Below are 27,867 nucleotides of genomic sequence, written 5' to 3'. Positions count from 1 at the left end.
TGTAGAGTTAGCATATTCTCCCGCAGGAAACCCAGGGCTTGCCTGGGTTTCCTCCGGGTGCTCCGGTTTCCTCCCACATTTCAAAAATATACTAGTAGATTAATTGGCCCCTAAAAATTAACCCTTATGTGTATGAGGGTGAGCATGTGGAAGGGACCATAGACTGCAAGCTGCACTAGGGCAGGAACTGATGTGAATGATAAAATATTGGGGCAGATGTATGAGGCTCTGGAAAGTGATAAAGTGGTTAGTGATAAACGACCAACCAATCAGCTCCCAACTGTCATTTTTCAAACACAGCCTGTAACATGACAGTTGGGAGCGGAGTGGCTGGTCGGTTATCACTCTGCGCTTTATCACTTTCCAGAGCTTCATCTGCCACAATATTCTCTGTAAAGTGCTGCGGAATCTGTGCACTATATAAATAACTGGTAATAAATAAAGAATAAATAAATACTCAGCATTTAAAAAAATAAAAAGGTTGCAATTTAGATTGCACTAATATGTTAGCATGGCAAAGTAATGGTACGGTCACTTTCCCGCAGCTTCAGCAATCCACATTTATTTTCTTACATTTTGTTTATTATATATATTTTTTTTTAAATAAAAAAAAACTTTCTGTTATCCTTCGGTAAAAAAAAAAAAGATAATAATTCTACAAAGTCTGTCCCGAAATAGACGTGTGTCTTTATTGATGTCCCTCGTCTCTCACTGTCCATTGTGCAGGCCGCGGACACCGACATTGGCTGGACATTGGGCTACATGCTGAACCTGACCAACATGATCCCATCGGACTCCCCGTCCAGCGTGATTGTAAAGAAATATGAGATCTGGGTGGCCGCCATTTTCTTTATCGTCTTCAGTCTGGCGATGGGGCTGCTATTGTTGCTCTCATACTTCCGATAGCTGGGATCTTCAATGCAATTAGCAGAACATGATGAAAAATGCAACCAAGATAAATGGATATTTCCCGTACACCTTACAGATGCCAAGAAAATAAAACATCCAGCTACAGACTGACAAATGCATGAGCCGAACTCAGGATTCCTACATTCTGGTGACCATACTGTGAATGCCAAGGCTTAGCCAGTGTACTAGTTGGAAGTTCTGCCCAACTGCTGATGTTGATGGAGCAGCTTGTATGGATGGATCGTTCCCAAGATTGGATGGGACAAAGGCTTGCCTTAAAAGGAATGTATCTTTGGCAATATTTGTTCTGGGCCAAGTGAAGGGCCATACTCTAATAATCTTTTCTAGCAAGGGTCAACCACATTGACAAAATGAATAAGTCAACATCTCAACCTTTATTTCCTCTACCGCTGCAGATCTGAAACACCAGGGAAAACCTTATATACAAGGGGTTCCACAACCAGTATCAGTCTTTGGATCATGCTAAAACATTCCTGGATCATGACACAAAAGATGTTTTAGGACGTCTTTGCCAGGATCGAGATCTGCATTCACGAATCTCCGTCTTTAAAAACGAAATTTAGGATAAGAACAGAGAGCGAAATCAAAAAGAAATGTAAACCACATTGATTACTTACTGTGCTCCACCTTAAAGCTGGACACTCAATTGCAACAAATGACCCGAGCATCAGCAACATTAACTGAACCTTACTGCTATTCTTCAATGAACGGGACGTCCAAATTGCAGAAAAATCTTCTGTAATGGAACAAGGCTGCATATATGGTAAATAGGAGATTCCCACCCTTCCCCAGAACGCGTCTGATAGACGAATCCAGGAGCCAAGTCAATCCGCATGCTGCTTGCTACACCATTTCAGCAAAACACAAGGGGCTATATTTACAAAGCGGTGGTTTCGTAAGCTGCTGCTTCTTAGTGGGTTAAAGCTGAAAATTTGAATTGGCACTTACTGTACATTCAGCTCCAACTTGCTGAGAAGCAGCGGGTAACAAAAGCCGCTGCTTCGTACTGTACATATGGCCCAAGAACTACATTCCGTCCATATATCTTCAATAAAGTTGCAGCACTTCTCAATGCTTTAGAGAAAAGGGGGAAGTTTTCTGTTTGGATGACACTCTAATTTCCTATACAGGAACCCACCGATTGCACAGGGCTCGGTGACACAATCCACCCATACTTGTTCAATAGAACTCATTCAGACACACTCGCAAGCGGGTTGATGTTGAGGCCCTGCACATGCGCAGCGGTCGCACTGCGCGTGCGCAAGCCCCGGAGTGAGGGAGAAATCCTCTCGCCCCGGGACTCACTACAAAAGGGGCGGCTGTCAATGGTGATCGACAGCTCGCCCCGTTTTGCAGGCGGGGTGGTGGCTACACAAACGGAGGCGTTTCCGACGGAACGCCTGCCATTTGGGGGCGGCCCCACTGACATCACTTGTGATGTCAGTGGTGAGCTTCCGGCTCTAATAGAGCCGAAAGCTTACTGGGGCTTGCGGTAGACGAGACCCTACCACAAGGGTCTCGTTGCAAGCCCCGATGGTCTTGACCATCGCGACCATCAACCTGGCCGCTCGCTAAAGCTGTGGGTGGTCACCCACAGCCTAGCGAGCGGCCAAGAGTCCGGCTCTGTACATAGAAGCGGCCGCCCTCAATCAGAGCGAGCGCTCACATTTTGTGAGCGGCTCTGAATGAGGTCCTCAATGTACTGTATCTCGGAATACAATATAAGATAAAAACACTTGTGTTACCCATGTTTTTCCCTGTAGCGTGATGACTCCCAAATTCAAGTAAAAAAAAAATTGGAGTCCAGTTTGTTATAGAGAAAAGTGTCACGTTACATAAGAGGATAGTACAAATGTGAGCATCCCTGGAAATATTGAATTGTGGGTCATCTGCTTATTAAATCTATATGCATATAATGTGTAAACCAAATGAGGTGACTTTGGAAAATAGCTAATTATAGAAGAGGAAACGTCACTGAAAGTTAATGATCAAGGACAAATTTTGTCAAATTTGTTACATCTCAAGGCTAAGGGGTCTGTTTACTAAGCAGTGTTAGGAGACAGAGTGAAAAGTGATAAGGTACCAGCCAATCAGCTCCCAACTGCCAGGAATCGGTATGAAATACCGCCGGCCGCATGACCCTAACCCTCCTTAGGGGTGCCTAACCCTAACCTCCCCGCAAAGTGCCTAACCCTAATCCCCCTCTAAGTGCCTAACCCTAACCACCCCCTTCCCCGCTGCCTAAACATAAGTTCCCCGGGGGGGTGCCTAACCCTAAGTCCCCCCCGGGAGCCCTAAACCTAACCCTCCCCCCCGCGGCTGTCCGCTCGCGGCGCCCGGCATCCCTACGATTGGGATGCCGGGCGCCGGTCTCCCGGTGTCGGGGAAATGCCGGGCGTCTACATCTAGACGCCCGGCATTTCACCCTTGCCGGGATATGACAGTCGGGAAGCCGGCTGCCGGTATTTAGGCAGTCGGCTTCCCGATTGCATACCCAACTGCCATGTCACAGGTTGTGTTTGAAAAATGACAGTTGGGAGCTGATTGGCTGGTACCTTATCTCCTTTCACTTTGTCTCCTAACACAGCTTAGTAAATAGACCCCTAACAACTGGTATTTGGATTAGATGTAGCGGTAGATGTACTAAGCCTTGTAGATGTACTAGCGGTAGATGTACTAAGCCTTGCAGAGAGATAAAGTGGATAGAGATTAAGGGGTCTATTTACTAAGCAGTGTTAGGAGAAGTGAAAAGTGAAGAGTGAAAAGTGATAAGGTGCCAGCCAATCAGCTCCCAACTGTCATTTTTCAAACACAGCCTGTGAGATGACAGTTGGGAGCTCATTGACTGGTACCTTATCACTTTTCACTCTTCACTTTTCACTTCTCCTAACACTGCTTAGTAAATAGACCCCTAAGTACCAACCAATAAGCTCCTAACTGTCACTTTACAGGCTGTGTTTGAAAAGAAATGACAGGAGCTGATTGGTTTGTACTTTATCTCTCTCCAAAGAATAGTACATCTACCCATTAGTTTTATAGTTTTATGTGTTGAACATTCAGATGAAAGTGTTACTTGAATCACCAGGCAGTCTGTGAATTGTTTTTATAAAGGTGTCGCTGCTGTTTACAATGGGCTGTCTTATCGGACATCAATAAATAGCTACCCACTAGTTTCTGTCTCTGTCACTGCCTAGGGGGTGCTTACGTCTCAGGCTATCAAGGCCTTTAAATGGGCAAAATGGATCGGAAACTAAAAACCCTCTGCAAAAACAGCACAAAAAGACCCGGTTTGGCATCAAAATCTGAAATAACAAAAGTATTTATAATAATCTAATTAAGCCAAGTGTGGGCTAGTAATATATAAGCCGCTTACATGACTTTAAGTTTATAAACAATTTTCATTTGTGCGGCACGACAGCGAATTTATGCTGAGGCCGCAGCCAATGGGCCAATTCCTACTGAGCCCCCCATCGGATGTGTCTCTATTTCCCTGCCGTGTGTAAAAAGTCGCACCGTCGAGCACATATTGGTCGCACCATTAGAACGCATGGCAAGTTGCACTCGGAAACGTGCTCAGGAATGTCCACTGAATTCCACAGACCGTGCATCCAAATCTGTCCAAATGGGAACGCATGCGCTGTGCAACTCCCACGCCTGCGCAGAAGAAAAAAACATGAAGATCCCCATTTGCATGAATATCGGCAACGCGTGCGACTGAATCTAGCCCTCAGGCTGCAAATTATGTGATGGTGACCTGATATTCTCACGGCCCACCGGTGCTGCCCCTCAGCCTTCAAAAGCGCAGCGCAGTACCATTGATATCAGTAATGTAAGAAACAGCCACAAAATTACTTCAGCACTTAAAACTTAAACTAATACCCATCGCTTGCTCCAAAAAGCCCACCCGTATGCCACCTTTAACATCCTACATCCCTAATGTACTCAGGGCCTGATTCACTACGGATCGCAACTGCGAATACAATAGCGATTATGCACGCAGTTCCACTGCGATAGTATGCTAATCCATTGCGATCGCCGTCGCAGCACAACATAATGACGCCAACCTTACCTTACACACATCCGTAATGTTTAGCAAGACTGCGAAACCATCGGTACAATGGAGTACCATCGCAGCCTCACGCACACTTGCACTAGCTCTGACCTTACTCAGAAATTGCTAACTTCATTGTATGCTATGAGGCCCCAGGCTGCGTATGGCATCGCAGTGGCTAATTTATGCACGCCCCTGCAACGGCGTTGAAACGCACTGGCACGCCTGCATTTCCCCGACCACCCCCCCATCACACCCACAAATGACACTTCCTGTCAATCGCTCTGCGATGGGTCTGCTCAGTCACTGCAATCGCAGTCCTGATCGCAGTGGCTGGTTCACGTGCCACGATGCATACGAATGCAACAATCGGCCGATCACGTGCGTAATCGCAGTTGCGATCTTTGCTGAATCAGGCCCTAAGTACAGTCACCAGTACTTAGGTTTCCTGGACTTAGTACTTGGGACAGTAGAGGCTTACATGGCTGTACAGATGATCGCTAAGTAATAAGCGGCTGATGGTGGTTACAGGCAGGTATAGTTCACAATGATAATCGCTGTGCAGGAAAGGTCGCTGAGATGTGATCAGTATGACTAGGTGTGACCTAGTTGGCAAGATGAAGGCCGAGGTGCGACCCTGAGTGCAGAGGTTTATATTGTCAATCTTTTGTGGTAGAAGCACTGGAGAAGTGTGGAATGGCTTCTATATCTGTCCCAGATTCCTGTCTTATGTCTTTTAAAACCCCCATTAGAAGTCTGTTGGATAAAGCAGACTAGAAATGTCGGCTTCTGTGAAAAGCCGGAATGGGTCCTGGAGGTGTGGATGTGAGGAGAGGGAGGGCTCCATGCACAGGCCACTCCAGGTCTTGGGCCTTTCAGCCTGGTAGCAGGCTCATTAGGGTTTGCACCTGGAAATGGCTGATTTATGCTGGGTTTAGTTAGGGCTGAGTGTCTCATACCTGGGAGAGCAAGCCTGCAGGTTAGCTTGCGCTGAGACACTGTTGGGTACAAACCAGAAGGTACTGTGGACGGGGATTTATTTAGTATTCTGTTAGTGAGGGAACTTACTGTCTAGTTAGTGCCCAGCTGGGCTAGGTTTTATTTTATATTTTGTTTCTTTGATTATGGCTATTGTACAATAAAAACTGGCGCCGACCAGCTTGTATGAAAATCCACGACTGGAGTGCTACTTCCTGGCTGCTGTGTGTAAGGTGGTGTCCATCTACCCCAGGAGAGGGACCCCCTACCCCGACCTTATCACACTTTATACTACATCTATTTAAAGGACTTACTAGTCAAATCTGCCATTTCAGATATGAAAAAAATCACAGTTAACCATTTTCTAAGTAACGGAAACATGGCTGTTTTAAATGTAGCCGCTGCACGACATGCTGCTTTATGTCTACTGGGAATTACATATGTCACCTGTATTCGGGGGGAAGACATTCCCATTAAGCGTCATCTAACCTGCTCCAGCAAATTTGTTACATAATGCATTGTGGGCAGGATGTACTAAAGGGGAAAATGCGGTAAATCCCCTGAAAATGCAGTTTTCAGGCTTTTACAGTGTACCCCACATGTACTAAGCACCACTTCGTCCCAGTGGGTAATGCCATCTTCAGGAGGCATTACCAAATAGAAGCCTATGGGCTTCTTTTCGGGATGCTCCCCCTGAGAGGGATCAAATCAGATCCCTCCCATCACCCCCAGCCGCCGACCGCATGCGCAGAAGTGCACCAGAGAGACTTCTGGGTGTTAAACCCGGAAGTTCCTCTGTCCGGAGCCATCGCAAAAAGTCAGCTCTTATCGGGAGAGATGTCCTTTGCGATATTCTAGGTACATACCGCGGTAATTAACCACTGTATGTACCCGATGAAGGGAGGGATGTACCACATCGCTGATGCGATGCTTAGTACATCCCACCCTATGTGTCCTTGTGGATTTTATTATATAGGCAAACCAAAGCGCCAATTTAAGGAGGGCATGGCACCACACTGATCAGCCATAAGAGCAGCGATTTCGAAACACCACAGTGATCAGCCTGTGGCCAGACATTTTGCCTCAACACCACACAATTTAGCTACATTAAGACATAGAGGGCCCCATTTATCAAAGATACATAGGGCCTGATTCAGAGATGGATGCTCTGAAAGAGCGCTCGCTCTGAATCAGGTCGTTTTTTTTTTGTGTGGCCTCCTGGCCGCTCGCTTAGCTGTGGGTGACCACCCACAGCTATTGCGAGCGGCTAGGATGATGGTCCTAGCCGATTGACCATCGCAACCATTGGGGCTTGCGACGAGACCTTTGTGGTAGGGTCTCGTGGCCACAAGCCCCACTGGTGATGTCAGTGGGGCCGCCCACAAAAGGCACGCCTCCGTTTGTGTAGCCACCCCCGCCACGCCTACAAAATGGGCGAGCTATCGATCAACATTGACAGCCGCCCCTTTTGTAGTGAGCCACGGAGCGAGAGAATTTCTCTCTCGCTCCGGGGCTTGCGCACGCGCAGTGCGGCCGTTATGCGTGCGCAGAGCCCACCATCGACCTGCTTGCGAGCGGGTCTGAATCAGGCCTACAATCCCTTTAGCACTCCCTAAAGGGATTATGTCATCCTTTCAATATTTAACTGCTGTCAGTCTCTGTATCTCTCTTGCAAGCTTTAGATGGCGAGAGTCAGCAATGGGGAACGGGCAGCAGCCTTTCTGGCTTCGGCAAAGCCTTTTAGGCACTGCTGGGTCCCCGCCGAGATAAACAGTCAGCGCAGACTGACAGTGGCGCATGCAAATGATGTTTTTGTACCTCACCAGAGGGGTAAGTAATAATAAATACCAGTGGCATATTTGTGTGTATTACTAAGGTAACAGCTGGTACGTTGTTAAATGGGGCCCAAACTATCAGGGGAGGCAATAGCTTTAAGCATCTGGAGTCCAGTTGGATTTTTAAATTAGATACACATACAATAGCACCAAGGGGATTACATAAAACACTAGGGGGGGATATTTACTAAAGTGCCCATAGCAACCAATCAGATTCAACTTTTCTCTAGTACCTTCTAGAAGATAATAGCTAGAATCTGACTGGTTGCTATGGACAACATCTCCACTTCTAAATACCCGCACCTCAGTAAAGATACCCCTAGGACTACATTGTTACTTGTAAATCAGTTCTTTGTAACAATATCAGACTAAACATTGCAATTTACCATCAGTTTCGATCCTGGTTACCTGACTGTAAAAAAAGAACAGAGTTATAGAATTAACCCCCCAAAAAATTATTTTATGCAGTCGTAAAAATATACGATGAGGTTCTACAATACAAAGATGGCGAGAACGGTGCTGGGACAAACAGCGTAATCTTAGATTACCGCTGTTTGTTAAATCCAGAAAGGATGACATAACCCCTTCAGCGAGCACTAAAGGGGTTATGCTTCATTGCTAAATGGGGCCCCATATTTTATGTGAATATGTAGATGTTTTGACCTACACGGCTGCTATACTATATACTTACATTGTTTATTTGTATCCATAGTAATGAGTGCGCCTAATTGACATCTTTGAGCAGTGCCCGCTTGTTTGCTGGCATGTGTGAAAGGCGTTTGCTTCACATGGAGGTTATAAAAGGTTTGTAAAATTATTTGGCATTTTCATCCATGAGGAAAGGACTAAAAGGTCCTGAAATGTTGGAGTAACTGTATGGAGTTTATGGGGTCTATTTACTAAGCAGTGTTAGGAGACAGATTGAAAAGTGATAAGGTGCCAGCCAATCAGCTCCTAACTGACATCTCACAGGCTGTGTTTGAAAAATGACAGTTAGGAGCTGATTGGCTGGTACCTTATCACTTTTCACTCTGTCTCCCAAAAATTATTAGTAAATAGACCCCTACGGTATGTGCGTTTAACAGAGATAAGAGTGCTGTCCCTTTGCTTCACACACACACACACATATATATATATATATATATACAGTATATGTAAATCTATAAAATATGCTTTGGCAAGCATTTGAGGGAAGTACTGTACTTTATTTTAAGATTTCGCTAGAATTAAAATGAAAAGTAAGAACTTCCGCGGTTTCCCACTTCCCATTTATTCTGCTTTCAATTAGCACAATATTTCTTGCACAGTTGCATCAAAACAAATGACTTACAGAACACATGTCGCAACCTGACATAACCACGGATATAGTCTATTGCGTAACGTCGCACACCTGGCATCCTGTCACTGCTATCCCCCATTCACCATGTCCTGTACCATATTTTCCTGGGCATACAGAGACACGGAAAACTGTTCATAGGGCTTGCAGTCCATCTAACTAAGGCCCTGATTCAGAGCCGGACGCTCTGACCAGAGCGCTCGCTCTGAATCAGGGCCCACCTCCATAATTATGGAGCGTCCTCCTGGATGCTCGTATAGCTGTGGGTCACCACCCACAGCATATACGAGCGTGCAGGCTGATGGTCGCAATGGTCTTGACCATCGCGACCATCGCCACTGCGAGCCGAAGCCTGCGGTTGAGTTTCTCAACCGCAAGGCCCGGAGTGATTTTGGCTCTATCAGAGCCAAAATCACTCCCACTGACATCACTAGTGATGTCAGTGGGGCAGGCTTCTGACGGTAGGCGTTCCCTTGGGAACGCCCCCGTCTGGGAGGCATGCCCACCAAAGGGGGCGTGCTGTCAATCAACATCGACAGCACGCCCCCTTTGATCAGACACAACGAGCGAAGGAAAGTCCTTCGCTCGTCGCGTCTCGCGCATGCGCACGACGGAGCTCCCTCCGTCGTGCGCATGCACAGTGCAGACCATCGACCCACTTGCGAGCGGACAGCCACTCGCGAGTGGGTCTGAATCAGGCCCAAAGTGCAAAATTATGGGGGAGATGTATCAAAAGCTCCTAAAGAGTGGAAAAGTGTATCAGTTACGCATAGCAACCAATCAGCTCCTACCTAAGAGTGGAAATGTGTACCAGTTACCCATAGCAACCAATCAGCTCCTACCTAGCATTCTATACAATGTACTTGATAAATACAAGCTACAAAGCTAGGTAGGAGCCGATTGGTTGGTATGGGTAACTGGTACACATTTCCACTCTTAGGTAGGAGCTGATCGGTTGCTATGGGTAACTGGTACACATTTCCACTCTTAGGTAGGAGCTGATCGGTTGCTATGGGTAACTGGTACACATTTCCACTCTTAGGTAGGAGCTGATCGGTTGCTATGGGTAACTGGTACACATTTCCACTCTTAAGTAGGAGCTGATCGGTTGCTATGGGTAACTGGTACACTTTTCCACTCTTTATAATGTACTTGATAAATACTAGCTAGAAGTTGATTGGTTGCTTTGGGAAACTTCTCCACTTGTCTACGTCTCTAGTGTTTGAGAACTTTGATACATTTTCCTCTAATTATGAGAAATTAGATACAACCTAGAAGCGCAGGGATTGTTACAGAGCGATGTCTCAGTAATGCGCATTGTCCGCGATGGAAGGTAAACAAACGTGGTATTGCAGACCTGCACACATCCGGCAAGTAGAACTCCTTATGACTGGTAAGGTGCAATGGTGGGAGGAAGCGTGTTCCCATACAGCCCAATAAGGGCACATTGCACACATACGGGCAGATGTGGCCCTGCAGGACCCGCCATGTATGCCCGCCAGCAGGAGTAGCTGTTGTGGGTGCCAGAAGGCTGATGCAAATAACCACAATGAGGTGCACTAATATGAATGAACTTTATGAATTAAGGGTCTGATTCAGAGCCGGACGCTATTTGCGGTCGCTCGTTCAGAAAAGGGGGTGGCTATTTAAATTGACCGTTCACTCTTTGCGGTCTGTTGACGCCTCTATGTCTGAATGAGTGAACAAAACATGCGGTCGTTATTTTTAAAAAACGCCCCCTGGCCGCTCGCATCATACGTTATGTCCGCTATTTATGAGATTAATCGAGTACATCGAACGGCGTATGAACTGCTCGCTATTCTTGTGGTTGGTTTTTCCTACCGCAATCATGCGAGCAGTTCAGACTAAAAGACACCCAACTGACGTGGTCGATGACGCTGCTTTGTTAATTATGCACACCCTTAAAACGCCAGTTTTGACCATTTGGCACGCCTGCGATCTGATCTCCACTCCCCGTTTTCAAGCACCTTCCCCTGTTACCACCCACATACGCCTCCTCCTGTCGCTCAAAATAGCAGGCATTCGCTATTTAGCGAGCACACGATTTTCGGCCGCACTGACTGGTTCGCGCATGCGTATTACAATCCGTACTCATGTGCAGATGTGCGAACATCGCTCGGAACGAACGAGCGGCCGCTTACGAGGGGCTCTGAATGAAGCCCTAAGTACATTATACCATTGTGCTCCATTACAGCCAAAACCCAAGTAACATCCACTTGTCGATTTCTATGTGCCATTGAGTGATAACGATATCGGAAACGACCAGTGTTGCGCGCTCCCACTGGTCGTTTCTGACATCAATCATCGGCCGAACATGCTGTACGACCTGACGATAACGTCAGGTTGAGCATGGTAGGGGATGATGGATGTGCTTACGCTGAATGACTGAACGCTCAGTGTAGGCAAAGCACAGCCTGTGAAACGACAGCACGATTACAATGTCATAATTGCGCAGTTGTTTTTTGGTCTGCTAGCGGATTGCACAACTGGAGCAAGTATGAGGGGGATTATAAATTTGAAGTTGCCGTCGTTACGGGTATGGGGTTGATGGGCCTGCTGTACGCCCCCCCGCCCCATCTTATGAAGCACCCCTGCTCGCAGACCTCTCATTGGCGTAACAGCATTGTCTCCCTGGCTTTGGGTGTCATGGATGAAAGTTTCGGCTGCGTAGAAAGATATCTCTGCGAACATTTATGTTCTAGTCACAAATAATTTTACATAGGAAAAGTGATATAACTTGTATTATACCCCAATAATAAATACATTTGTTAGTTGATCTGCTTTGGTATTAACATTTCTAATTTAGTGGTCAGTTTTTGGGGCCAAGGCCAACGACTGCCCACTCAGGTCCAGCGGCTGAATAACCACCAGCAGTATAGTCGCCTTTAGTCCTGCTTGGTAATGATGGCAGCCATATACAGTATAGTGGGCAGTGCAGTCACAATGCGACTGAGCATTTCCGATCAAACTTGTAGTGTGGCTTGGTGATCGCATCTTTGTGGCCCACCCTGCTGTTCGCAGCCATGATTTGCAGCCGGGGGGGCAGGGCCACGGTGAAATGATTCGATGGGTATCGCCTCATCAAACCCCCAAGTCACTTGGGGGCCATTGAATTTTTGCAGCACTGCCACCATTACAAAATGCCTTGCTATGGCAGGAGGCTCCAGAGGTGGGGCTGCAGCCCAGTACAAAATTCAAATAGGGGAGCCCACCAACTGCCACTCCAAATGCTACAAAAACATCGCCAGCCAGGACTCAGTGGCAGTTGGTGTGGCTCCCCTATTTGAATTTTGTACTGCTCGTTAGCCACACCCCTGGAGCCGCCACTCCCCTGGTATCTATTAGAAGGTTTCACCATCGATGGTGGGGCAGCATGTGCAGTGGACAGCTGAAGTTTGTGCTCTGCTATGTGCACTCCTTTACGGTGTACGCAGCAGGAGTGGCATCGTCAGCCATTGGAAAGTATCATGCAGTGGTGCCAACCATCGTTATCCTGCCATTAATGGAAAAAGCAGCTCCATCAGATCTGAAACATTGATGGTTGTCAGCTATAAGTTTCTGATGGCCATCCCTAGCCCACTTTCTCAGCGGACCGGGAGAACCCTACGAAATTCGGGATTCCCCCGAGTTGGTAAGTATGGGCAAATTGTGTTAGATTCAGAAATTCTATGCAAAAGTTTTCACGTCTCCCCAGTTAGATACTGCAGGACATTCTCAGACACTTCCATACCACAGTCACATGACACCCCAACACCATCTGCGGAGCACATTGCAGCGCTGGTGACCTGTCGCTACGTCATAGCTTTCATGTTTGTTTACAGGCAACTGAATGATCAGAGGCTGCGAGATCTCATTATTTGGAAAGTGTTTTGTAACTTTTCATCATTGTTTTATGGATTTTGTAAACATTTTACACAAGTGCAAAGGTTCTTGACGTCAGGGAACAGTCATGGGAATACGATTTTATGAGGTTACTACATGTGTTCCTTCAGTTGCTTGTATCAGAACTCTGGAAGATGTGTAAATGTAATATGTATTTAACAATCATTATGTATCTGTTTTCCTATCAGGCATCTAACATGGAAAACACTTATTTGGGGTTCCTCTCAGATGAACAGATAATGGGAACTCCTATTTCACTGCCACATTCCTATGGGCATGGTCAGACAATTTATCATTAGCAACACTGTGCACCCTAAGCCATCCCACTGTGCACCCTAAGCCATCCCCCGGTGCCCCCTAAGCCAACCCCCTGTGCACCCTAAGCCATCCCCCAGTGCACCCTAAGCAATCCCACTGTGCACCCTAAGCCATCCCCCAGTGCACCCTAAGCCATCCCACTGTGCACCCTAAGCCACCCCACTGTGCACCCTAAGCCATCCCCCAGTGCACCCTAAGCCATCCCCCAGTGCACCCTAAGCCATCCCCCAGTGCACCCTAAGCCATCCCCCAGTGCACCCTAAGCCATCCCACTGTGCACCCTAAGCCATCCCCCAGTGCACCCTAAGCCATCCCACTGTGCATCCTAAGCCATCCCACTGTGCACCCTAAGCCATCCCACTGTGCACCCTAAGCCATCCCCCAGTGCACCCTAAGCCATCCCCCAGTGCACCCTAAGCCATCCCCCAGTGCACCCTAAGCCATCCCACTGTGCACCCTAAGCCATCCCCCAGTGCACCCTAAGCCATCCCCCAGTGCATCCTAAGCCATCCCCCAGTGCATCCTAAGCCATCCCACTGTGCACCCTAAGCCATCCCCCAGTGCAGCCTAAGCCATCCCACTGTGCACCCTAAGCAATCCCCCAGTGCACCCTAAGCCATCCCACTGTGCACCCTAAGCCATCCCACTGTGCACCCTAAGCCAGAGCCGTAAGTAGACTTTTTGGTGCCCTGTGCCAGAGAGAACATTGGCGCCCCCCCCCCCATTTCTTAAATAGGGACATAAGATAGAGCACCTGAAAAGGGCCATGGCCTTATGGGGAAGGGCCAGGGGAGAGATAGGGGAGGCCAGGAGATGCTGGGGATAAAAGAAGAGGAAGCTACAAGTGAAAATGATGATAAACAGGAAAATTAACAGGCCCAAACAGCGCCCCCTGCCCTACAGTGCCCTGTTCTATGGCACTGGTTGCACCTCCCTAGTTACAGCCCTGCCCTAAGCAATACCATTGTGCACCATAAGCCATCCCACTGTACACCCTAAGCCCTCCCACTGTGCACCCTAAGCCATCTCACTGTGCATCCTAAGCAATCTCAGTGTGCACCCTATGTCATCCCACTGTACACCTTAAGCCGCCCCTGGTGCTCCCTAAGCATTCCGCTGTGCATCCTAAGACATCCCCCGGTGCTCCCTAAGCCCTCGCACTGTGCACCCTAAGCCATCTCACTGTGTATCCTAAGCAATCTCAGTGTGCAATCTAAGTCATCCCACTGCACACCTTAAGCCGCCCCTGGTGCTCCCTAAGCATTCCGCTGTGCATCCTAAGACATCCCCCGGTGCTCCCTAAGCCCTCCCACTGTGCACCCTAAGCCATCTCACTGTGTGTCCTAAGCAATCTCAGTGTGCAACCTAAGTCATCCCACTGCACACCTTAAGCCGCCCCCCGATGCTCCCTAAGCATCCCACTGTGCACCCTAAGCCATTCCCCGTTGCTCCCTAGGCCCTCCTTCTGTGCACCCTACTCCTTCTCAATGTGCATCCTAAGCAATCTCAGTGTGCACCCTAAGCCACCTCCGGATAATCCTAAGAGCTCCCATTGTGCACCCTAAAATATGTTACGGTGCAACCTAAGTAATCTCAGTGTGCACTTATCCCACTACACACCCTAAGCCATCCCCCGGTGCTCCTTAAGTCATGCCACTGTGCAACCTTAGCCATCCCTGTGCTCCCTAAGCGCCACAGAGCACCCTAAGTCATCTCACTGTGCAACCTATGCAATATCATTGTGCACCCTAAGCAGGGCCGGCTCCAGGGCTTGGAGCACCCTGTGCCGGCTCTCGCTAGTGCGCCCCTATATCGCACGCGGCCGAAAATGGGAACGTGGCCTAATTACCCTAGGCCATGCCTCCTACATGATGTTATTTGGAGGCGTGCTCACATGGCATGCCTCCAAACAACGTTAGGCTGGAGGGGGAGAGCCTCACTAGCTGAGCTTCCCCCAGCCCCTCTCCCGTCACTGAATGGATGTAGCGCGCATGCGTGCAGCATCCATTAAGACTCCGGGGTCCGGTACCGCCGCACAGCTATGGCGGTGGGGGTCCTCAACCTCCCGATTTGACCACCCGCGGGCCACTTCGGACCACGGGTGGAACAGCGGGACAGTACTGTCACGCTGAAATCGGGACGTTTGGTAGGGGTGCGTCCTCTATGGGTGGTGCCTCTGTTCGACCGCACTGGTCGAACACCCCTAGAGTCGGCCCTGACCCTAAGTCATCCAACTGTACACACTAGGCCATCCCCCGGTGCTCCCTATGCCATCCCACTGTGCACCCACCCTAAACCATCTCACATTGATTGACAGTCTGCTGCCGTTCGGGGTTGGGAAGGGGACGGCGATGGTCTTCATTTCCTGAAATGGAGGCGTGACGCCACCATTGGGGGGGAGGGAAGAGGCCAGGATCTCCGTCGGCTGATGGAGATTTCCTGGCCTCTTCCTCGTAGCTGCGACGGCCGGCTGCGTAACCCGTTACTCTTCACTCTGGGGGCATGCCCAGCGCTCTAGGAGATGCTGGATTGCCCCTGGTCAGTCACAACTTGGGGTTCGTCTCGACACTCGATGGCACAGCTAATGGCGCCAGCAGTAAGGTGGCAGGGGGTACGTCGTACCGGCTACTCATTTCTTAATGTTGCAACTTACCTGCCCATGCCACCTTACTTGCACCACTGGGTTTAACTGATAATCACAAATGTCCTATATGTGCGGCCCTTACAGCTGATTTGTATCACTCAATGCCCTAAAGTGAAAATATTTTGGCCGGGGTGCATTTTGAATGCGATGCATCCCATCACTGATCGCATGCATAGCGGTGTTTCTTAACACTGTATGCATGAAGATTTGCTATTGAAACCGCAAAGGACAGGTCTTCCGATAGAAGTTGTTTTTTTGTGGTGGGAGGACTTCCAGGTTTAAGACCAGAGAGACCTTCTACGCATGCGTTGCCGATGGAATTGTTTTCAGTTTGGACACACCCCTCCCAAATCTAAATCACTCTGCAACATTTTAAATCCGTCCCACCGGCAGTGCAGCATGGTTTTACCAAGATGCCCAGTTACTCGCTCTTACTTTATTCCCAAATCTGAATCTTTCCCCAGGGGCGCCGAGAATGGGGGGGGGAGCGGGTACAAAATACCCGGGTCGGGCTTCCAGAGGGGCCCGGCGGGGGCTCAGGTCCAGTGCTGCCCCCCATCCCTTCCTCCCTCTTCCCTCCCTCACAGCAGCCCAGCACACAGCGTGTGCTGGGATGCATTGGGAGATTACTCGCGGTTGCTAAGCAGCAGCCACAGCAATCTCCTATGCCTGAGGGGGGGAGCGATTACACTGATCCTGCCCCCCCATGGCTTTGCGCCGGGCTGAGAGGCTCACAGCGCCCCCTCCCCGGAGCGCAGCGCTGCTACACGGCTCTGCAAAATTATGTTTTTTTGTAGTTTTCTTTCTTTTTTCAAGGGGGCGTGGCCATGCCTCCCGCAATTAGGCCACGCCCCCCTCTTTACCGAGTCCTGGCGGCACTCTCTACGCCTCTGTCTGTCCCTCTGTCTGCCTGAGACATGATCCTGCTCCAGTCCATAACTCCCTCCCCTCTCTAGGCTGCTGCTAAGCAACAGGCACATTGCTAACTCTGATTGGCTCTCATTTTGCTGTTTCAGCACCATAGACAGCTACTCTGTTTCAGATTGGTGTAGTATTAGATTTTTGTTCTGTGACTGCTTCAGTAAAATCATCACTGCTCAGCTCCCTTTTGTCACAGATGAATTGTTCATACAACTTGCTCGACCAATACTGTATAGAATAGTGAAAACCCCATCAAAATCCGTCCAGTGGTTCAAGAGATTAGCCTGAATGAACAGGCAGACCCCAGAACAGGGAACTTTATTTTATATGCAGGTTGAGTCTCCCATATACAAAATGCTTGGGACTAGGGGTATTTTGGATATTGGAATATTCCGTATATTTGAATGTTTGCATACCATAATGAAATATCTTGGGAAATGGGGCCCAAATCTAAACACAGAATGCATTGATATCTCATATACACCTTATACACACAGCCTGCAGGTCATTTTATACAATATTTTCAATAATTTTGTGGCTCAAACAAAGGCCCTGAATCATTACAGATTACGGATGGCAATATTAAGTTAAACTGCAATAGTATGCTAATTCATTGCGATCGCAATGCAAACTCAGCACTACATAAGGACGCCCACTTTACATTGCACACATCCGTAATACTTAGCAGAATAGTGAGAACATCGGTACAATTGAGTACCTAACGCACACTTGCACAAGCCCTGACCTTCTCAGAAGTTGCTAACAACCACGCACGATATGAGACCTCACACTGCAAATGGTATCGCAGTGGATAATTTATGCAACGGCGTGTGAACACACTGGAACGCCTGCGTTTTCCCAACCACCCCCTTATCACCACCCACAAATGGTGCTTCCTGTCAATCACTCTGTGATGGGTCTGCGTAGTCACTGCGATCGTAGTCCCCATCGCAGTGGACGGGTCATTGACGCACCCTGCGATGCATGCGCAGTGCAAAATAATCATCCAATTGCATGAGTATTCGCAGTTGCGTAAGATAGTAAATCAGACCCAAAGTTTGTGTACATACGCAAAGTTCATTTATGTTTCATATACACCTTATACACACAGCCTGAAGGTATTTACAATATATTTAATAATTTTGTGCCTTAAACCATCAAAAAGCTAATTTTTTACCATCTCATTCAAGCTAATAAAATTCTGTATTTCTGAAAATTCCGTATTTCTGAATATTTGGAAATGGGAGACTCAACAGTGTAAATAGAGATTATTAAAAAAAAGAATATAATAATGAGCCAGAAGATGGCGCTGCACCCGTTTTAGGAAAATTGTGTGCAGAGCTACAATTAATGTAACAGGAATATAACTGGGTTACATTATACCAAATGTACTCATTTGCTTTTATTGCAATTATTTCACGTGTCATCTTTCAAAATCAATGTTTTCGGCATACTGCATAAATAGTAGGCAGAATGCCTGTATATGGCCATGTTTGTGGGACATGTTGACGGAATGCCCAATTTGCACAAAAGTGCTCACTATCCTATGGGGTAGCAAACACTTTTGAGCGAGGTCCCGCTGCCGCAAAGCACGACGGCTGCCGGACAGATTCTGCTGGGCGAACATATTCGCCCTTAATTTCATTCCCACCAAAGGCAAACTAGCATATCCTGCGTCAGACAAAGACATGATTCACAGGAGAATACTCTGTAACCAAGAGGATCTGGGAACGTTGATTTACTAGGAAAAGGTCCTGGACTGCACACCCTGAATATATATAATGGGAGGTGCTACCTGTTGAGACTATTAAAGCAGGCACAGAAACAGACAAATCACAGGTGCACAACTCCAAAATGCTAATTATACATAAATACATTATGCAATAAAATTTTGCAATAAATAAATAGAGTTTTTTAGCATAATCATGGCCAAGGTTATGGGCCTACCCACCATATCCAGGTAACCTCTGTAGGGTAGGTCCCTAACATACTAGGGTTCAAATCCAGAGCACAGGACACCCCCAAACCATCTCAGCCGAGCCACCCCAGGGCATCGCTCTAATGAGAAAGGTGAAGTGTACAGTAAGAAAGGTAAAAGCAACTACAGCTTCATATATAGGATAGAGAAGTGAAAATACAAATATAATAAACAGACAGTAAAAGTGTTAAAATGTGCAAAAAAGGAAAAATGTGTGATAATGCGATACCCTGAAGCAGACCAACCAAAGCAAATCCGGGGGACCCACGCCCCAAAACTCAAACCAAAAGTTGCACTAAAGTATATAAATTGTGCCTATTACTAGTGTGCTTTTACAATACCAGACTCCATGCTTTAAACCAATAAGGGAGGGGTGCTAGTCCAGGTTGAAGGTGTCTCATGCCTTCAGGTGTGCAAAAGATGCACACTAACAGGGGTATGCAATATGGAGCGAAAACGCAGTCTCTGCGAGGTTTTCGCTCGGATGACGTCATTTTCGCCGGTTTTACTTTTACACCGTATTCAATTTGAAAACTTTTCGCCGGTGCGAAAAGTATATTGCATTTGACCCTGCGAAAAAGTATCACCAAGGAATGGGTGTCGAAAAAAAATGCAGAATTGGGGCTTTGGGGTGCAACAATTCGGAAACCACCCTGCAACCTTCAGACAGTCCCCCAAAGGTGAACTGTGTCAAAAAATTTTTTAAAAAAAATACCTCATAGCACCCTAAAAAAAGCGCTTTCATTTTGAGGGCGGAAAAAAAAATGGGGGGGGACAAAGTTAAAAACTAGCGAACTACGATCTAGGGGGGTCCCCAAGTATGGCCCAGGTGTTTTTTTTCATTGCAGGTGTTTGCGGCAGGTGGATTTTTCACGCTTTTTAAAACTTCACTTTAGCATTTTTTAAATATGCTCCCCCCCATTTTCAAGTACCCCAAATTTGCTGGGACGACTTATTTTCAGCCAAAAGAACTTCTAAATACTATTCTTCACCACCTTCCCAAATCCCCAAAATAGCAGCTATTGAGCCCGTTTAAAGACCCCAAAAACCTTCTGCAGGGCTAATCGGGGGTATCCAGAGTGATTCCCCATGTCAGAGCCACTTTTGGGGGTGTTAGGGTGATCTCCCCAAAAATCAGCAAAGTTTTCGCTGATTTCACATTCGCCGGGTGCCGTTTTCGCAGATTTCATATTGAATGCGGGTATAATCGGGGGCGTGCGCGATACTTTTTCGCCGGCAAAAGCTCCGATGTGCGGCGAAAACATCACCAGCGAGGTTAGCATTTCATATTGAATACCCCTCTAAATGGAGTGTATAGGAAAAGGTCCTAGACTGCACACCCTGAATATATATAATTGGAGGTGCTACCTGTTGAGACTATTAATGCAGGCACAGAAAAAGACAAATCACAGGTGCACAACTCCAAAATACTAATTATATATAAATTATGCAATAATATTTTGCAATACATAAATAGAGGTTTTTAGCATAATCATGGCCAAGGTTATGGGCCTACCCACCATATCCAGGTAACCTCTGTAGGATAATTAGTATTTTGGAGTTGAGCACCTGTGATTTGTCTTTTTCTGTGCCAACGTTGAGTTACTGTAACTTGTCCCTATGTCTTCCCTTGTAAGGCTGTATTCCGTAATGTCATGTAGCTATTAATATCACCTTTCACCTTACTCCACCTTCTTATGCGATGTAGTAAAATGCTTTGGTTTTTGTTATTGCCGCAACAAAACATCGCTTTTATAGAATGCAAGTTTACAGTCATTTTTATAACGTACTTTTTTATGAATCAGTGTTTCACATTAAAAAGGCAGGAAGTGACCCTGAAGAGAATATCTACTATTGCATACATCATATATATTATCATATACATTACATTCCTTTTATAATTATCAGATCTGAACTTTATAGTGCAGCACCCACTGTCTGTTATTATTCTGTCTTATGGTATTACTGTATTATTCAGGCACAAAAATCCCTGCCACAGTCACATAAACATCGCACAATGGAAATGTTTTGTGCAGTCAGAAGCCAATTGACCTGTAGGTCTTCGGAAAATGGAAGGAAACTGGAAAACATGGAGTGTACATGGTGAAAACACACAGATACAGGAGCACTGGAATAGTAGCCAGGGCCCCATTAACCAATGTGCTGCTATACAGGGGCATATTAACTACCAGTGACCCCCCTTCCTCTTGTGCAATCTTTCCACTGATATTTGAGAAGATGACGCATGCACAGATTATAAAAAAGGCTCTTGCACGGCGCTAGAGTCTTTGATTTTACTGTGCGGCACCATCTTTCTAAAGCCATTACTGGGAAGACACTACATAGGGCAGACCCGTTTGCTGGCACCAGTGAGGTATGTTGTGGGTGCAGAGTGTGCATTGTGGGGTCCTCTTGTTCCCATGGACCCTGATAATTAACATAATGAATATGACCAATAATGAGTAAGGAGCATTACTGTGTGGCATAATGCGTGCAAGGGCTACTAATGTGTGATATAATGTGTAAGGGAATAATGTGTAAGGGGCCTTACTCTGTGGCATAATGTGTATAAGGGCACTACTAATGTGTGGCATAATGTGTAAAGGGCATTACTCTGTGGCATAATGTGTATAAGGGCACTACTAATGTGTGGCATAATGTGTAAAGGGCATTACTGTGTGGCATAATGTGTTAAGGGCATTACTGTGTGGCATAATGTGTAAGGGAAAAAGCCTCAGTTAATGAGGAGAAACGCGTCAAGATGCTGATTCTTTCTATTGAACTGCTGTTCTATGCTAAGACGGACTGCTGACTGGCGCTTGTGGGAGATCTAACACACTGAAGTGTGCATCTAAGCTACAGGCTACTGCGGACCCCGCGGCTTCCACCGTTGACATCACCATTCACCACTTCCAGCTGATCTCAGGTGACGGGGCTAACCATCCACGGGATTGTACCATCTAGCATTGTGGCAGCTAGCCCTGAGTCCGGAGACTCTGACACTGGTCAGGCTGATCATCGCTGCCGATTGTGTTCCTGTGGAATCTCTTGCTGGCTGGGCTCCAATTGATGATCCTTACTGTTCTCTTTCATTCCTGGCTTGCTCGGGATTTAATCACATCAGTGGTGAGTAGCCGCTTACATTAGAGGAGACACGGATATTTCCGCTAAGAGTAAGAGTTACTTGCTTCATTTATTGAATCATCCCATTAAGCCACAATTCTCTTATGGAACTCTGTTACTATGTTACTAATTAAGGGAACCCGTTGTTTCCATTAGTGATTATATTCTCCAGATTTTTGGGACTACACCCTGTTTCACATCCTCATTAATGTGTGAAAGTTTTTTATCCCATTATTGCATTATTGTTATATTAATTTTTATGTCTTGTGGAACTGCAGCTCTATTAGGTTCATTGTTATGTTTTATGATGTATTTTTGGTTTGTTTTAATGGTAAAGTGATTCCAGGCGCAGACACAAGTGTTTTCTTGTTCAATAATATGTAAGGGGCCTTACTGTGTGGTATATGTGTATATAGGGCACTACTAATGTGTGGCATAAAGCGTATAAGGGCACTACTAATGTGTGGCATAATGTGTAAAGGGCATTACTATGTGGCATAATGTGTAAGGGAATAATATGTAAGGGGCCTTACTGTGTGGCATAATGTGTATAAGGGCACTACAAATGTGTGGCATAACATGCATAAGGGCACTACTAATGTGTGGTATAATGTGTATAAGGGCACTACTAATGTGTGGCATAACATGCATAAGACATTACTATGTGGCATAATGTGTAGGAATAATGTGTAAGGAGCATCACTGTGTGGCATAATGTTTATAAGGGCACTACTAATGTGTGGCATAATAAGGGCACTACTAATGTGTGGCATAATGTTTATAAGGGCATTATTAATGTGTGGCATAATGTGTATAAGGGCACTACTAACGTGTGGTATAATGTGTATAAGGGCACTACTAATGTGTGGCATAATGTGTATAAGGGCACTATTAATGTGTGGTATAATGTGTATAAGAGCACTACTAATGTGTGGTATAATGTGTATAAGGGCACTACTAATGTGTGGCATAATGTGTATTAGGGCACTACTAATGTGTGGTACAATGTGCATAAGGGCACTACAAATGTGTGGCATAATGTGCATAAGGGCACTACTAATGTGTGGCATAATGTGCATAAGAGCACTACTAATGTGTGGCATAATGTGTATAAGGGCACTACTAATGTGTGGCATAACATGCATATGGGCACTACTAAAGTGTGGTATAATGTGTATAAGGGCACTACTAATGTGTGGCATAACATGCATAAGGGCACTACTAATGTGTGGTATAATGTGCATAAGACATTACTATGTGGCATAATGTGTAGGAATAATGTGTAAGGAGCATCACTGTGTGGCATAATGTTTATAAGGGCACTACTAATGTGTGGCATAATAAGGGCACTACTAATGTGTGGCATAATGTGTATAAGGGCATTACTAATGTGTGGCATAATGTGTATAAGGGCACTACTAATGTGTGGCATAATGTGTATAAGGGCACTACTAATGTGTGGCATAATATGTATAAGGGCACTACTAATGTGTGGTATAATGTGTATAAGGGCACTACTAATGTGTGGTATAATGTGTATAAGGGCACTACTAATGTGTGGCATAATGTGTATAAGGGCACTACTAATGTGTGGCATAATGTGCATAAGGGCACTACTAACGTGTGGCATAATGTGTATAAGGGCACTACTAATGTGTGGTATAATGTGTATAAGGGCACTACTAATGTGTGGTATAATGTGTATAAGGGCACTACTAATGTGTGGTATAATGTGTATAAGGGCACTACTAATATGTGGCATAATGTGTATTAGGGCACTACTAATGTGTGGCATAATGTGTATAAGAGCACTACTAATGTGTGGCATAATGTGTATTAGGGCACTACTAATGTGTGGTATAATGTGTTTAAGGGCACTACTAATGTGTGGCATAATGTGTATTAGGGCACTACTAATGTGTGGTATAATGTGTATAAGAGCAGTACTAATGTGTGGCATAATGTGTATAAGAGCACTACTAATGTGTGGCATAATGTGTATAAGAGCACTACTAATGTGTGGCATAATGTGTATTAGGGCACTACTAATGTGTGGTATAATGTGTTTAAGGGCACTACTAATGTGTGGCATAATGTGTATTAGGGCACTACTAATGTGTGGTATAATGTTTATAAGGGCACTACTAATGTGTGGCATAATGTCCATAAGGGCACTACTAAAGTGTGGCATAATGTGTATTAGGGCACTACTAATGTGTGGCATTTTGTGTATAAGGGCACTACTAATGTGTGGCATAATGTGTATTAGGGCACTACTAATGTGTGGTATAATGTGTTTAAGGGCACTACTAATGTGTGGTATAATGTGTATAAGGGCACTACTAATGTGTGGCATAATGTGCATAAGGGCACTACTAATGTGTGGCATAATGTGCATAAGGGCACTACTAATGTGTGGCATAATGTGTATAAGGGCACTACTAATGTGTGGTATAATGGCACTACTAGTGTGTGGCATAATGTGTATTAGGACACTACTAATGTGTGGCATAATGTGTATAAGGGCACTACTAATGTGTGGCATAATGTGTATAAGAGCACTACTAATGTGTGGCATAATGTGTATAAGGGCACTACTAATGTGTGGCATAATGTGTATTAGGACACTACTAATGTGTGGTATAATGTGTATAAGGGCACTACTATTGTGTGGTATAATGTGTATAAGGGCACTACTAATGTGTGGCATAATGTGTATAAGGGCACTACTAATGTGTGGTATAATGTGTATAAGGGCACTACTAATGTGTGGCATAATGTGTATTAGGACACTACTAATGTGTGGTATAATGTGTATAAGGGCACTACTATTGTGTGGTATAATGTGTATAAGGGCACTACTAATGTGTGGCATAATGTGCATAAGGGCACTACTAATGTGTGGCATAATGTGTATAAGGGCACTGCTAATGTGTGGTATAATGGCACTACTAGTGTGTGGCATAATGTGTATTAGGACACTACTAATGTGTGGCATAATGTGTATAAGGGCACTACTAATGTGTGGCATAATGTGTATAAGAGCACTACTAATGTGTGGCATAATGTGTATAAGGGCACTACTAATGTGTGGCATAATGTGTATTAGGACACTACTAATGTGTGGTATAATGTGTATAAGGGCACTACTATTGTGTGGTATAATGTGTATAAGGGCACTACTAATGTGTGGCATAATGTGTATAAGGGCACTACTAATGTGTGGTATAATGGCACTACTAATGTGTGGAATAATGTGTATAAGGGTACTACTAATGTGTGGCATAATGTGTATAAGGGCACTACTAATGTGTGGCATAATGTGTATAAGGGCACTACTAATGTGTGGTATAATGGCACTACTAATGTGTGGCATAATGTGTATAAGGGCACTGTTAACGTGTGGAATAATGTGTATAAGGGCACTACTAATGTGTGGCATAATGTGTATTAGGACACTACTAATGTGTGGCATAATGTGTATAAGGGCACTACTAATGTGTGGCATAATGTGTATAAGGGCACTACTAATGTGTGGTATAATGGCACTACTGATGTGTGGCATAATGTGTATAAGGGAACTACTAACGTGTGGAATAATGTGTATAAGGGCACTACTAATGTGTGGTATAATGGCACTACTAATGTGTGGCATAATGTGTATAAGGGCACTGCTAACGTGTGGAATAATGTGTATAAGGGCACTACTAATGTGTGGTATAATGGCACTACTAATGTGTGGCATAATGTGTATAAGGGCACTACTAATGTGTGGCATAATGTGTATAAGGGCACTACTAATGTGTAGAATAATGTGTAAGGGGTATTACTGTGTGGCATAATATCAATTGGGGGCACTATAGTATGATCATGCCCCTTCCCCACTAGACCATGCCCTGTTTTTGGGGTGTTTACAGTATAGTGCGGAGCACGAATGTTCTTTCTGGCACAGGGCACCAAAATGTCTAGTACCAGCTCTGGCGTTACCGCTGTAGCTTTGGTGAAAAGTAATAAAACCGTAAAAGAAAAAAAAGTTAATTTTTTCTGTGATTAAAGAGCCACGTAGTCAAATCTGTCTGATGATACAGCAATGTTACATGGTGCGTCAGAGCGGGTTTGTGTGCACGGCAGATTTGCTTTAAGAGTAGCCTAGATTAGTGTTTGCCATCAGCTCTCCCGGGCAATTTCCTGCAGTGACTCAGAGGCGAGAGGAACACAAAGTTTCTACAACAGAAAGATCGGGTGAAGTTTAATATGAGAAGTAATAATGTTGTTTGTATCATAATAACATTGTCACAATTCTGCCATTGTTTCAGCTCCGGGTCCTTCAGGGCAGCTTCCAAATGAAGTGATTTAACCCATTACTGGAGAGAAGGTTGTGTTTATCATCCCAGGTACTGTATAGTGTTACCTGCCCCGTCAGCACAGGCAGGGACGTTTCAGGACGCCCTCCCATGTAATGTACTGTACACTATTACACTCTAAGGGGTATAATTACTAAAGTGCGGGTTTTTAGAAGTGGAGATGTTGCCCATAGCAACCAATCAGATTCTAGCTATTATCTTGCTGTAATACCATTTTAACGGCACATTGCAATCTGATCGGACTACGTCATTGCAATCATACAGTATTGCACAGATCTGATCAGACTGCAATGATGATAAGTAAGTAATTTACACTCGTGCAACCTAGTTCGCGGCTAGTTGAGTCTGCCCCTTTGATCTGAACACAAGTTTGGACTCCGCATGCCCTCAAAGAAAGCTTGCTCTACACTAATGCATAACGAAATGGGGGGACGCACAGCACAGGTCATTTTTATTCGGCAATTATAAATGTGAAGAAACCAACATGGAGAATATAAATATATATTGCAAATTATGGACAATAAAATAATTGCAGTTGTTGATGGTGCTCCCTAGAGTCAAAACTAGCAATATAAGGTTCCATAAAGGAAAAAATGAGACTCTTTTTTTTCTGGGGGGGCACACTTTCCAGTCGAATGGTAAGTTAGTCTAAAATATAACTTTTATTTATTTTAATTGATACATTAGCAAAAGGATACATAAGACAAACAAAACAAACGTACATATAAAATCGATATAGGCGAAAATATTAAAAAAGGGATTTACAAATAATTTTGCCTAAAGTAGACCTAATTTGAATACCCCAAAATGATTTGTATGCTGGGTACACACTGGCCGACATATCGGCCGATCAATTGAACGCCCGATATATCGAGTGCACGTCAGCCAGTGTGTACAGATGATATGTCTTTGAATTATGTTGTTTACAAACATATCGCGTCAGCGCTGTAGCACAGCCGATGGCATATATATCTGCTCATTGTGATGTGTGTACGGTGGTTGGTATACAATCGGGAAGCCGGCTGCCTTAATACCGGCAGCCGGCTTCCCGACTGTCATATCCCGGCGAGGGTAAAGTGCCGGGCGTCTAGATGTAGACGCCTGACATTTCCCCGACGCCGGGAGACCGGCGTCCGGCATCCCGATCGAAGGGATGCCAGGCGCCGCGAGCAGACAGCTGCGGGGGGGGAGGGTTGGGCCACCCGGGGGGGGACTTAGGGTTAGGCACCCCCCCGGGAGGGTTAGGGTTAGGCTAGGGGGAGGGTGGGTTAGGGTTAGGCACCCCCAGGGGGGACTTAGGGTTAGGCACCCCCCCGGGGGACTTAGGTTTAGGCAGCGGGGAAGGGGGAGGTTAGAGTTAGGCACTTAGAGGGGGGATTAGGGTTAGGCACTTACAAGGGGGATTAGATTTAGGCACTTTGGGGGGGAGGTTAGGGTTAGGCACCCCTAAGGAGGGTTAGGGTTAGGGGGTTAGGTTAGTCAGTAC

General features: G+C 45.8%; 2 protein-coding genes across 4 annotated transcripts in view; both read left to right on the top strand.

Moving 5' to 3' along the window:
- LOC148474049 (ectonucleoside triphosphate diphosphohydrolase 8-like) overlaps positions 1–3,657 on the top strand; it is a 54,844-nt gene extending 51,187 nt beyond the window's left edge. For all 3 annotated transcript variants that reach the window (XM_088459109.1, XM_088459108.1, XM_088459110.1), the window contains exon 10: positions 727–3,657. In XM_088459109.1, the coding sequence (XP_088315235.1) occupies positions 727–906 (180 nt within the window). In that variant the 3' untranslated portion in view covers positions 907–3,657. The remainder of the gene's footprint in view (positions 1–726) is intronic.
- A 103-nt stretch (positions 3,658–3,760) lies between these two features.
- The window catches only part of ENTPD8 (ectonucleoside triphosphate diphosphohydrolase 8), a 77,994-nt gene continuing 53,887 nt past the window's right edge, over positions 3,761–27,867 (top strand). Inside the window, exons 1-2 of the mRNA XM_088459198.1 lie at positions 3,761–6,000; positions 26,334–26,411. The gene's annotated coding sequence lies outside the window, so the exon portion shown is untranslated. The remainder of the gene's footprint in view (positions 6,001–26,333; positions 26,412–27,867) is intronic.

Source organism: Taudactylus pleione, unplaced genomic scaffold (genome assembly GCF_031769625.1).
Source record: "Taudactylus pleione unplaced genomic scaffold, aTauple2 ptg000897l, whole genome shotgun sequence".
In the NCBI taxonomy this organism is placed as follows: domain Eukaryota; kingdom Metazoa; phylum Chordata; class Amphibia; order Anura; family Myobatrachidae; genus Taudactylus; species Taudactylus pleione.
The sequence above is the reverse complement of the archived record's forward strand: the minus strand, read 5'-3'. Positions and strand labels throughout refer to the sequence as shown.